The sequence below is a fragment of the Scyliorhinus canicula genome, chromosome 23, assembly GCF_902713615.1.
Source record: "Scyliorhinus canicula chromosome 23, sScyCan1.1, whole genome shotgun sequence".
Taxonomy (NCBI): Eukaryota; Metazoa; Chordata; class Chondrichthyes; order Carcharhiniformes; family Scyliorhinidae; genus Scyliorhinus; species Scyliorhinus canicula.
Window position 1 is genome coordinate 8,155,165 of NC_052168.1, and position 11,566 is coordinate 8,166,730.

Genomic DNA, 11,566 nt, shown 5'->3' on the forward strand with positions numbered 1-11,566 from the left:
CCCCTCAGGCCGCAGAAGACGGAGGAACTGAACGCCCAGAGCCAGGAGGCGACCCGCAACTGGCCGGCTGGGGCGGAGGGCGAGGGGCCGGCGCGGGTGCGTTTCGTGGAGAACTCCCACCCGGCAGGCCAAGACGGGCCGCCGGCCGCAGCCCCTCCCCCCCCGCGCCTCAAGCCCCCCAGCCCCGAGGGCCTGCCCCTGACCATCCTGCCCCCGCCCGCCCCTTCCATCGACGCGGAGGAAGAGTTCGTCTTCAGCGACCCCCTGCCCCCTCCCCTGGAGTTCTCCAACAGCTTCGACAGCTCCGAGGTGCCCCTCCCCCGCCGCCCCCGCCCCCTCCCCCCCACCCCCGCCCCCTCCCCCGCCACCCCCTCCCCCGCCCCCGCCCCCCTCCGTCCCCGAGCCGGGCAGCCTGCCCACAGTGGACTCGACGGGCTCGAGCCTGACCTCCTACGACAGCGAGGTCGCCAACCTGACCCAGGCACCCAAGGAGAACCACCTCAACTGCGTGGCCGAGGGGGCGGCGGGCGGCGGGGGCAGCCGCGCCCCCTCGGCCGAGACCCTGCTGGACAACGTGGGCGACTCGGGCATCGAGGAAGTGGACAGCCGGAGCGGCAGCGAGCACCACCTGGAGACCATCAGCAGCGTCTCCACCTTCTCCAGCCTCTCGGGCCTGTCCTCCGAGGGGAACGAGCTGCTGGACACCTACATCGCCTACCTGGACGGGCACGTCTTCGGCCCTGACAAGCCCCCCTTCCCCTCCCGGGCGAGGTCCCGGCCTATGATGGGGAGAGGGCCGGGCCCCCTGAGGGACCCCGCCGCGCCTCCCCCTGTCCCCAACCCCCCCTTCCTGCCCCCCCAGCTCCCCGGTGAGCCCACCAAGCCACAGGAGCGCCAACCGCCCGCTGCCTCCATCTGGGGGGACTCGCCGCTTGTCCAAGGGCCCAACATGGCATCCATGAAGGCCAGTATCATCAGCGAGCTGAGCACTAAACTACAACAGATGAGCGGCACATCCTGGAACCGATCGAGCGACACCACAGGACCGCCAACAGCCTCCAAGCCTCTGATTCCACGGCACAGGTAATACCATTGGTTCAGGAGGAGACCCCCCCCTGCCCCGGCCCCTCGAGTCTGTTTGCACCATTCGGTGAGATTGTGAACGATCCACTTGCCAACCTCATCCACACCCAGTCCCAAACGTCCAAATGAGGAGCAGGAGTCAGCCAGTCGTCAAGATCCTGGCTAACCCTTAACCCTGAACTGCCCTTGTCCAACATGAAAGCCCATCGATCTCTGATTCCAAACTGTTAATTGCGTTAAGAACCATCGTTTTTTTTTTTGTCGCAGTTTGACGTTTCTACCACCTCTGGTTGTTTGGCGTACAGAACGTGACGGGTGCTGGGGGAAAAAAAGAGGTGCAGCCGAAGTTTTTCAACTTGTACTCATCAGGACAGTTTAGCAAACCTCGAGGAGAACAACTTGAGGAGGGGGTGCCAACGGGTTGGCGCGTTCTCCTCAGCAAAGCCTCGGCCAATCCGAGTCAACGTGCCAACCATGCGGTGTAAATTGCTGCCCCCTTTGATGGCGGCTGTCCGGATGAGTCCCAAGCCAACAAACTTTGATCGCCTGTCTCTTTTTTCCAGCAATGCCCCCCCAACCTTTGCGAAATGAATTATTTCCCCGTTGAAGCTCTCCCTGAATGTCCTGGCTCTGATTGTCACCTTGTTCAAAACACCCCTCACCGCCTCCCCACCCCCCCCAAATCTCCATTCCGCCCCAAATACCTCCCGCACATCCTTTCAAAAATCGCAACCCGATCACCCCTTAGCTTTCCATATTCCTGGGAATACAGTACGGGCCTGGTTTATCCTTCGAGGTTTCCGAACACTCCAATTTTTCCGAGGCTGAATTATCTTCTCCGTGTCCACTATCCAGAAATTTACCCTTAAATCCAGTTATATTCCAGCCGCGGCTTTGTAGCATCTTTCGCAAAACCTCCACCATTTTATATTCTTTTAAATAAACAAACGTCTTCCCCTCTCTAAATTTGTTTTTATAAATTCAGATTACCCAATTATTTTTTCCAATTAAGGGGCAATTTAGCGTGGCCAATCCACCTACTCTGCACATTTTTGGGTTGTGGGGGCGAAACCCACGCAGACACGGGGAGAATGTGCAAACTCCTTACGGACAGTGACCCAGAGCCGGGATCGAACCTGGGACCTCAGCGCCGTGAGGCGGCTGTGCTAACCACTAGGCCACCGTGCTGCCCCTTCCCCTCTCTAAAGGGGGCACTTGAACATTATCGCAACTTAATCAGAAGGTGTAAAAGAGAACTATGAGATTGAAATGACATATCTGGATTACATAGAACATCAGTGCAGAAGGAGGCCATTCGGCCCATCGTGTCTGCACCGACCCACTTAAGCCCTCGCTTCCACCCTATCCCCGTAACCCAGTAACCCCTCCTAACCTTTTTGGACACTAAGGGCAATTTATCATGGCCAATCCAGCTAACCTGCACATCTTTGGACTGTGGGAGGAAACCGGGGCACCCGGAGGAAACCCACGCAGACACGGGGGAGGACGTGCAGACTCTGCACAGACAGTGACCCAAGCCGGGATTCGAACCTGGGACCCTGGCGCTGTGAAGCAACTGTGCTAGCCACTGTGCTACCGTGCCCGCCAAAATATAAAAAGATGAGTGCATTGTAGGCAGCAACATTTCAAGTATGACAGGGTAGAAGCAATCACCAATTTAGTATCCAATTTAGGTAGTTACCCTCCAGCACCACCTGCCCACATGTGGCAGAATCAGCAGATGGCGCATTGGAATTCATAGAATCATAGCATTTACAGTGCAGCGGGAGGCCATTCGGCCCATCGAGTCTGCATCAGCCCTTGAAAACTTAATCCAACAACCTCCACCCTATCCCCCTAACCTTTTTTGGACACTAATGGGGCAACTTTATCATGGCCAATCCACCTAACCTGCACATCTTTGGACTGTGGGAGGAAACCCGAGCACCCGGAGGAAACCCACGCACACACGGGGAGGACGTGCAGACTCCACACAGAATTATCATTCATCTGAGCAGCCATCCAACTGGGGGAGAAGTAACTCACCATCCATCCTCAGGGACGGCACGTGCGTATCCCTCTGCCCTCTACACTCCTTCTGACTCACGTCTTCACTTGACCTTGCATTATCGACAAGTCTGGATAATTCCCACTCTCCTCCCTCACCCGTTAACAATATAGTTTGTAAATAACTGGGGTGCTCGCGTTACCTACCGAGCTACATGGCTGGTTTAGCTCACTGGCTGGGCAGCTGGTTCGCGATGCGGAGCGAGGTCAGCGGAGTGGGTTCAATTCCCGTACCGGGATGAGGTTATTCATAAAGGCCCCACCTTCTCAACCCTCGCCTGAGGTGTGGTGACCCTCGAGTTAAATCATCACCAGTCCGTTATGGGAGAGGTGTTTTCAGAACCCCAAAATGTATCACGGAGTTCAACCAACCTCCCCCTTTAATGTATTGTTGCTTTTGAAGCACATGGCTTGTTCTCCAGATGTGATATTACAATTATGGACACGTGGGTTTTTAAACACAAAACAATGTTTATTCCATGAATTCAACTTAACCTTTTAAATAAACATTGGATCATTTACCACCCCTTACTTCAAAGATAACCCCGGAAATAATACAACACTAACTAATCCCTGAAAATGTTCCTTCAAACCTCCAAAAGACTTCACCTTTAACAACAGAAACACATCAGGTTAAAGACATTACTATTATGAGTTTAAATCACCCAAATGATTCAGAGATAGTCTTTCCTGGCAGAGATCACAGCAGATCCAGCTCACTGCAAACACAGGCAAGCTCTTTTTCTTCATGCAGCTCTCAGCAAACCAGCCAGGCACTTTTCAGCTGCTCTCTCTCAAACCTGAAACCAAAAGCAGCTCAGCTCCCCCCACCCTCTGACATCACTTCAGTAATATGAGCTGCTCCATTTCTCAAAGGTACATTGCATAAACATCCATTTCTTAAAGGTACTCTCACATGACAAGTCAGCTCTCCCCCCTCAAAGGGGAAAACAGCCTATGGTCACCTGGTATGTAGCGACTTTACCTCCATGACTGCCTACCAGCCCAAAATGTCACGTCCATTCCTACTCCTTGTTTTCCGTCTGCGAACCAGTCCTCAATCAGAGGATAGTGAGCTTTTGGAATTCTCTGTAACAGTGGCCCCTGGATACTCAATCATTGAATATCGTAGAGATCGATGGGTTTTTGTACATTCATTAACATGGGGACAGTGCAGGAAGGTGGGAGGGCGGGTGGAGCTGTGGGTTAGTGTCCCTGCCTTTGAACCTGGAGCTCCCGGTTCGAGTCCCACCCCAGGACTTGATGGTCAAGGAAGCGGCCAAAACAGGTTGAGTGTCCTGTAGCTGCAAAATCCTTCAAACGCGCCAATGGCGGGCGGCAAGAGCGGGAGAGACTCCTGGTCAACCAGATGATGGGACGGAAAATCCTCAACCATCACAATCCATAGCCCCAGACTCCCAACATGACTGGAAAAGTGTACGTTGCCACAGCAACTGGGCCCCCTGTACCACAACTACCCACACAGGCCGATGGGGTTGGGGTAGATAATTAACCTTGAATTCATTGAATGGCTCGAAGGGCCGAATGGCTGTCCCTTTGATCCACCCAAGAATTCTTCACTAACCATCGGACCACGGATTCGCCATTCCACCCTTTGAGCCAATCGGAGAGATCGTGGCTGATCTGTATCGTAGCTCCGCCCACCCCTTCTCTACCCTTCGCTCGCTAGGAAAACTAATCATGTACCACGGGTCAGATCCCCAGTGATTGATATATTTCAATGCAAAATACAAATTGCTGAACCGTCTACCCAATTCGAATCAATCGGCGTTATTGCCTTCCAAGTCCCAATGATCCCAGACAGTAGACCACCCACTCACTGTTTCTGAAGGTTATCTACCCTCCCCTGCAGAGAGCTGCTACACTGGCTGGTTCCGCTACCCACCCCCACCATGCCGAAGGTTTGGGCAGCGCATTGCAGACGGCGCTGCCATGGCGCCCTGATGGTGGGGCGAGCGGATGTTTAAGAGTGTGGGGCATCGATCAAGCGGGCTGCCTTGTCCTGGGTGAAGTCATATTTCAGCTTCTTCCTGCTCCAGGGGTAGCTTTCCTCTGTTGGCGGAAGGTTGAGTAGAGGGAGGCCAGCTGGCCCATCCAACCTCTGCTGGCTCTCTTCCGCATAATCCCGCAATCCTGTCGCCTTCGGGGTAGCTAGTGTCCCGCGGAATTGCTCGGAGGAGCTATTGAAAGTGAGGTCAATGGCTGGGGACAATTAGGCCAGGGTGTGCAGATTTAATCCAGTTTCTAATTCCAAGTTGGGGAACTTGGGGGGGCTTCCAGTGGCGGACGTGGTGACGGAGCGGTATTGTCACTGGGCTAGTAATCCAGAGACCCTGAGTAAGGCTCTGGGGACCCGGGTTCCAATCCCACCACAGCAGATGGTGAAATTTGAATCTAATGAAAATCTGGAATTAAAAGCGTGGTTGGCTAATGTCCCCTTTAGGGGAAGGAAATCTGCCGTCCTTACCAGATCTGGCCTACATTTGACTCACAGCAATGTGGTTCAGTCTCAATTGCCCCTCTCGGAAATGGCCCAGCAAGCCAGTCAGTTCAATCTCCACGACTAAATGTTTTAAAAGTTAAACATGTTCATAGGGGCTAAGGGTGGGTGGAATGGGACACTTAAATTCCTTGTGTCCTCCTTCTCTGAAGCGCGTTGACTCCCTGATTTGCACAACAGTAGCAGTCCTTATGTCCGACCTGCAGCTCTACTCATCCACCAATAGATGGAGCTATGTCCAGCCGTCCATGTCAACACCCATAGGGCCAACGGCCTTGCCTTCCCAACGAACATGCAAATTTAAGATTTACCTCACAGCCCCTCGAGTCTGCTCCACCATTCAGTAAGGTCATTGCTGACCTGATTTAGGCCGACCCCTGGTAGCCTTATACCGCACCCCCCCCCCCCCCCCCCACCCCTTTTGTTAATCAAGAATCCTAATGGCTCTGCCTAAAAAAAGCCTTTTGAGGGAGCGAGCTCCAGAGACTCACGACCCTCTGGGAAGAAAACATTTCTCCTCGTCCCCGTCTGAAATGTCTTGGGCCAGATTCTCCGGTCCGCCAGCCGCCCGTTAGCCTGGCAAACCTAGACTGATACCAGCAACTCCGCGGGGGGTCCGTGAATACTTGGAGAGAGATGTCACATTCCGTCGCCATACAAATGAGAGAAAGAGGGGGGCAGGTATTTCATGCTGAGGCAGTGACGGGTTCTATTTTGCGTTAGTCTACAAACCTTTCCGGGGTGGGAGGGGTGGTGGGTGGCTGTGGTGGGTAGGGGTCACGGGGCAGAGGTCGCAAAAGGCTCAGGTCAATTTTTCTTTTGGCTAACTGTGGTGAATGTGATTCACACCGGATTATAATCTGTATATACATGTGCCTATATTGTAAGTGCAGTTGCACTACCTGACCACCAGGGGGAGTAGCTCTGGGAATGCTCGAGAATTGTACCGGGCTTCTCCCTTGGTTCCGCCCAGGACTCCTCCCCCTGGAGCTGCTGTATAAAGATCAGTGCCACATGGTCAGCCGGCCAGTTCACCGACCGTTCAATAGCTAACCGGCTGGCTCTGTTGTGAGTATATTAAAACCGCTATTCTAATCCTACAAGCACGTGTCCGTAGAATTGTTGGTTCCAACACTAATCTTGGGGGATTGGGGACGCCGTTGGTGAAGCCAACATCTGTTGTCCATCCCTCATTGCCCTTGAACTCAACTCAACTTATTGGGCCCATTTCCGAGGGGAGCAGTTAAGAATCAACCGCGTTGCTGTGGGCCTGAAGTCACGTGTAGGCCTGACCGGGTAAGGACGGCAGATTTCCCTCCCTAAAGAGTCATTGGTGGACCAGATGAGTTTTTACGACAATCGATGATGGTTTCGTGATTATTAGCATTAAGATTCCAGATTTTGTTAACTGAATTGAAATTCCTCCAGCTGCCGTGGTGGAATTTGAACCCATGTCCTCAGAGAAATAGACTGGGCCCCTGGATTACTAGTCCAGTGACATAACCACTATGCTATAAAAGGTGATGGTCGTTATGAAACACTCATCGATTGTTGTATAAATATATAATGATAATAATCGCTTATTGTCACATGTAGGCTTCAATGAAGTTACTGGGAAAAGCCCCAAGTCGCCACATTCCGGCACCTGTTCGGGGAGGCCGGTACGGGAATTGAACCCTTACCCGGTCTAGCCTCCACGTGACTCCAGCCCCACAGCATACGCTCATAATCTTGGCAGGACCTGGTGAGCCATTCGGTCGTCAGCGCCACCTTCTCCAGGGACGAGGAGTAACTGTTGGCCTTGGCAGGGACGCCCACATCTGGCGGAGTCATGACGGCGCAGAATGGAGGCCGTTCGTGCCATCTGGTCCGTGCAGATATCCAACCAGTCCCGTTTCCCCGCATTTCCCTCAGGAGCCCTTCCAATTTCCCGTTGCAGTCATTGGCCGTTTCCGCTTCCTTGTGGGCAGCGGGCCCCAGGCTGGAACCGCTCGCTGTGAAAAAGAGTAGGATTCATCTGGTGAATGAGTAGAAGTGATAAAGGTTTGGACTGGGAGCAATGCCACGGGAGCACGGCTAACGGCTTTCCCTTTCCTCTTCTTTCCTGCAGGATCGCTGATGATTCTGTGTTGGGAGCCTCGGCTCAGAAGCCACCGCCAGGCAGTACATTCCAGAATTGGCCTAAGACCCCCCAGCACAGCCCAAAGCCCCCCAAGACTGTGGAGTTTGACATTAAGCCCTCCATGAGGAGGGCGCCCAGCCCCTCCACGCCCCACGCCGCCGAGCACAGGGCCAACCCGGGCACTCCCCGGCCCTCCTCGCTGCCCATCCTGCCCTCGGCCGGCGCCGCCCACTCCGCGCCCCCAGCCGGCTACGACGTGCACAGCGCCCCCACCTCGGCGGGCAACAGCTACGCCAGCTTCCCGGCGGCCGGCCGGGCCCACTCGCCCACCACCAGCTTCCAGTCGCCCCCGCCCATGCCCCCCGACAAGCCCTTCGCTGCCAAGCCGCTGGCCTTCTGGACCAAGTTCGACGTGGCGGACTGGCTCGAGTACCTGCACCTGGGCGAGCACAAGGAGCACTTCCTGGAGAACGAGATCGACGGCAGCCACCTGCCCTCGCTACAGAAGGAGGACTACGTGGACCTGGGCGTGACGCGGGTGGGTCATCGGATGAACATCGAGCGCGCCTTGAAACGGCTGCTCGAGAGGTGATCCCAGAGATTTGGGGCTGCCACCAATAGTCCCCCACCCTTACCCCCACACTTTCCCCCCCCCCCCCGCATTCCCCCCACCCCTTACCGCCACCCCGCCATCGAATCTTCCCATTATAAACTAAGTCAAGAAGGCAGCAAGGATGGCGATGGTACAAAACTGACCCTGCACAGTCGTCTCAGCAAAGATTCCCCAAGAACCAATCAGCAAGACGGAATTCTGACCAAACAAAAGCCTCCACTGTTGCCGTCGTACGGACAGATTGTTTCATGTTGGGGGTGTGGGGGGGGGGGGGGAACTGAGGTTTCTTCCGCTCCCTCTTTAACGTCAACGTCTCTTCATCCCCTGCCGTTGCTTTCTTTCCATTTCTGTTTATTATGTTTCCTGCGCGGTGTGAATTATATCGGCTGCCACCTCTCTCTCGCCGTTTTTTGGCGGCTCAAACCGTTTTTGTTTCGTCCCCTCCCCCCCCCTCAACACCCCCCCCCCCCCCCCCCCCCCCCCCCCCCCCCCCCCCCCCCCCCCCGCCACGACACTTTCCCGGACTAGCTGTCCATCCACTTAATTGAGGTGATCGTAAAATTCGCCCCTTTGCGCCACGAGGAAAGTTGCACTCTCCCGTTGATACATAGGGAATGTGGGAACACACACCGGGATGGGAGGAGGCCTTCCGGTCCCTCGCACCTACTCACCGTTCGCTGAAATTGTGGTTGAACTGCGGGCGGACTGCCATAGACTCGCCATTGCCCGCTATCCCATAATCCCATCGATCAACAAAGACCCTTCCAATCCCAGATTTACAGTTATCCATGGCCACCTGCAGAAGAGAAACCCGACAAGCAGTTTCCCCGCTCTCTCTAATCTCCATTTCTGCAATATCGTGAAAACGTTCGTCAAATTGCCCCTTAACTTTCAACATTTCAACTTTCGTAACCTCCCCTCGCAACAACTATTTTGTCCACCATTGTGCACCCACCCGTTTGGGTAACACAGACACACATACATGCACACACAGACTCATGCGCACACACACGCACACATACATACATGCACGCAGCCACATGCACGCATACATACACAGATGCATTCACACATGCACACATACATACGCACATGCAAACATACATGCACACACAAACATGCACACATAAATACATGCACGCACACACATGCATGCACGCATGCAGTCACACATGCGCACATACACAAATGCAAACATAGATGCACACACAGACACATGCACACATACACTTGCACACACATGCATTCACACATGCACACATACATACAGATGCAAACATACATGCACACATACGCATTCACACACATGCATACGTACAGATGCAAACATAGATGCATGTACATATGCACACATACACACATGCATACATACATACAAGCATGCACACACATGCACACATACATACAAGCATGCACGCACATGCACACCCACATCTACACATGCACACGCATATATGCACACACACATGCACACACATGCTCACACACTTGCACTCATGGACTCACGCGCCCATATACATACACACTCGCTCACACTCCACACACAAACACTCTTTCACATGCACACACAAGCACATACACCCTCTGGCCCACATGTGACTCCAGACACACTCATACACACACAAGCACATATACCCTCGTGTGTGTGCACATGCACACACTCACACCCTTACATGCACTCATGCATACTCATGCATATACAGTTACACACACTCGCGCACACACTCACTCGTTTGCACGCATAGACACGCTCACACACTCACATATACGTACTCACTCACACATACTCATGTACACACACTTTTACACACTTGCACACACACACACACACTCACTTGCACTCACTCACTCACACATGCACACACATCCATGTGCAGAGTCTCCTCTATATTTGTCATGTTAACGTGGGGTGGGGGGGTAGTGTGTTTTACATCAATAGTGTGTTATAGGAGGAATGTTAAAAGAGCTCAATTTGATGCAGAAAGTGACTTTTAAAATATCAGGGACAGTCCATCCTGTGCCATTGAGAGTCAAGACATAGTTTAAGGTGGGATTAAAGTCCAGATGTAGACAATGCAAAGGGACGCCATGACCTCCTGGACACACACACACACACACGCTTGCCCCCGCACTCGAACGTGTGCACACTTTTCCCTGCACCGTGACACTGCATTCGCACAGCGCACACCTGGAAACCCACAAAGAAGCCGCCACGACAGAGCTCCCGAAAGAAACGCTCATTCTGAAATTAGTTCAGGAATGTTTAGTGGGCCCGTTGACGGATCTGTGTGGGGGAGGAGCAGGAAGCCGGAGCCGCGCGTCACCCTTACTTCACTCCCTTTCAGGGGGCGGCTGGCATTGCCCGACCCCCCTGGCTGCCTCTTCAGCGGGAATGAGGAAGTTGCAATGATGGTGCTTCCCCGCCCGTCACCCGGCGACGATCCACCATTTTGTTTGCAGATTTTGTTCCGGGATCTCCCGCTCTTAGTTGTGTTTTACCCCCTCTCATGTCCTCCTGCCTTTTAACCCTTTAACACTGGAGCAAATGGGAATATCAGGAGAAAGGACATGGGCTATGGGCGAATGGGGCTTTCTTCAAGTAGGACGCTCCAGTACCTTACGTTAACGGGAAGCAAGGGTGGACTTTATGAGTCTTGCAGGATGGTGGAGGAGGAGGTGGAAAACCGTGTAATTCAACGACAGTGAGGCCTCCTGATGTGTCAATGCATGTGGGGGGGGGGGCACACCAAGCTGCACAGACCACAAGGTGCACGGTTTAGTCTTTGATTTGCACTGATTGTCAGATCCACCCGAGCACCGAGGGAGGGGAAGGGAAGCGTTCAGGGCTCCTATCTCTCAGTCACAGACCTATGACCCCTACCACGCAAAGAGGGCGAGGACAATGATTGGCTCTGCCCTCCCTCCCTGGGTCGGACAGTCCACTCGACTGGCTACCGGCCTCAGAGAACCGGACCTACGTGGGACACCATGCCCCCTCAAAAGAAAAGAAAAACAGGGGAGCAGGAGGGAATTCAGCCCCTTTTGACCTCCTAGACGCCAAATCACTTCTTGAGAACTCTGATTGGAGATGGGTGGAGGCGCAGGTCCTTGTCTGCAGATCCTCCTACCGACCCTGATAATAAATTGAGAAATGGCTTCA

At 53.8% G+C, this 11,566-nt stretch overlaps 1 protein-coding gene across 1 annotated transcript in view; it reads left to right on the top strand.

The window, feature by feature from the left end:
• shank1 (SH3 and multiple ankyrin repeat domains 1) overlaps positions 1–8,457 on the top strand; it is a 194,947-nt gene extending 186,490 nt beyond the window's left edge. Inside the window, 3 exon segments of the mRNA XM_038783965.1 lie at positions 9–317; positions 319–1,083; positions 7,782–8,457. Of these exon segments, the coding sequence (XP_038639893.1) occupies positions 9–317; positions 319–1,083; positions 7,782–8,385 (1,678 nt within the window). The 3' untranslated portion in view covers positions 8,386–8,457.
• Positions 8,458–11,566: the final 3,109 nt, after the last annotated feature.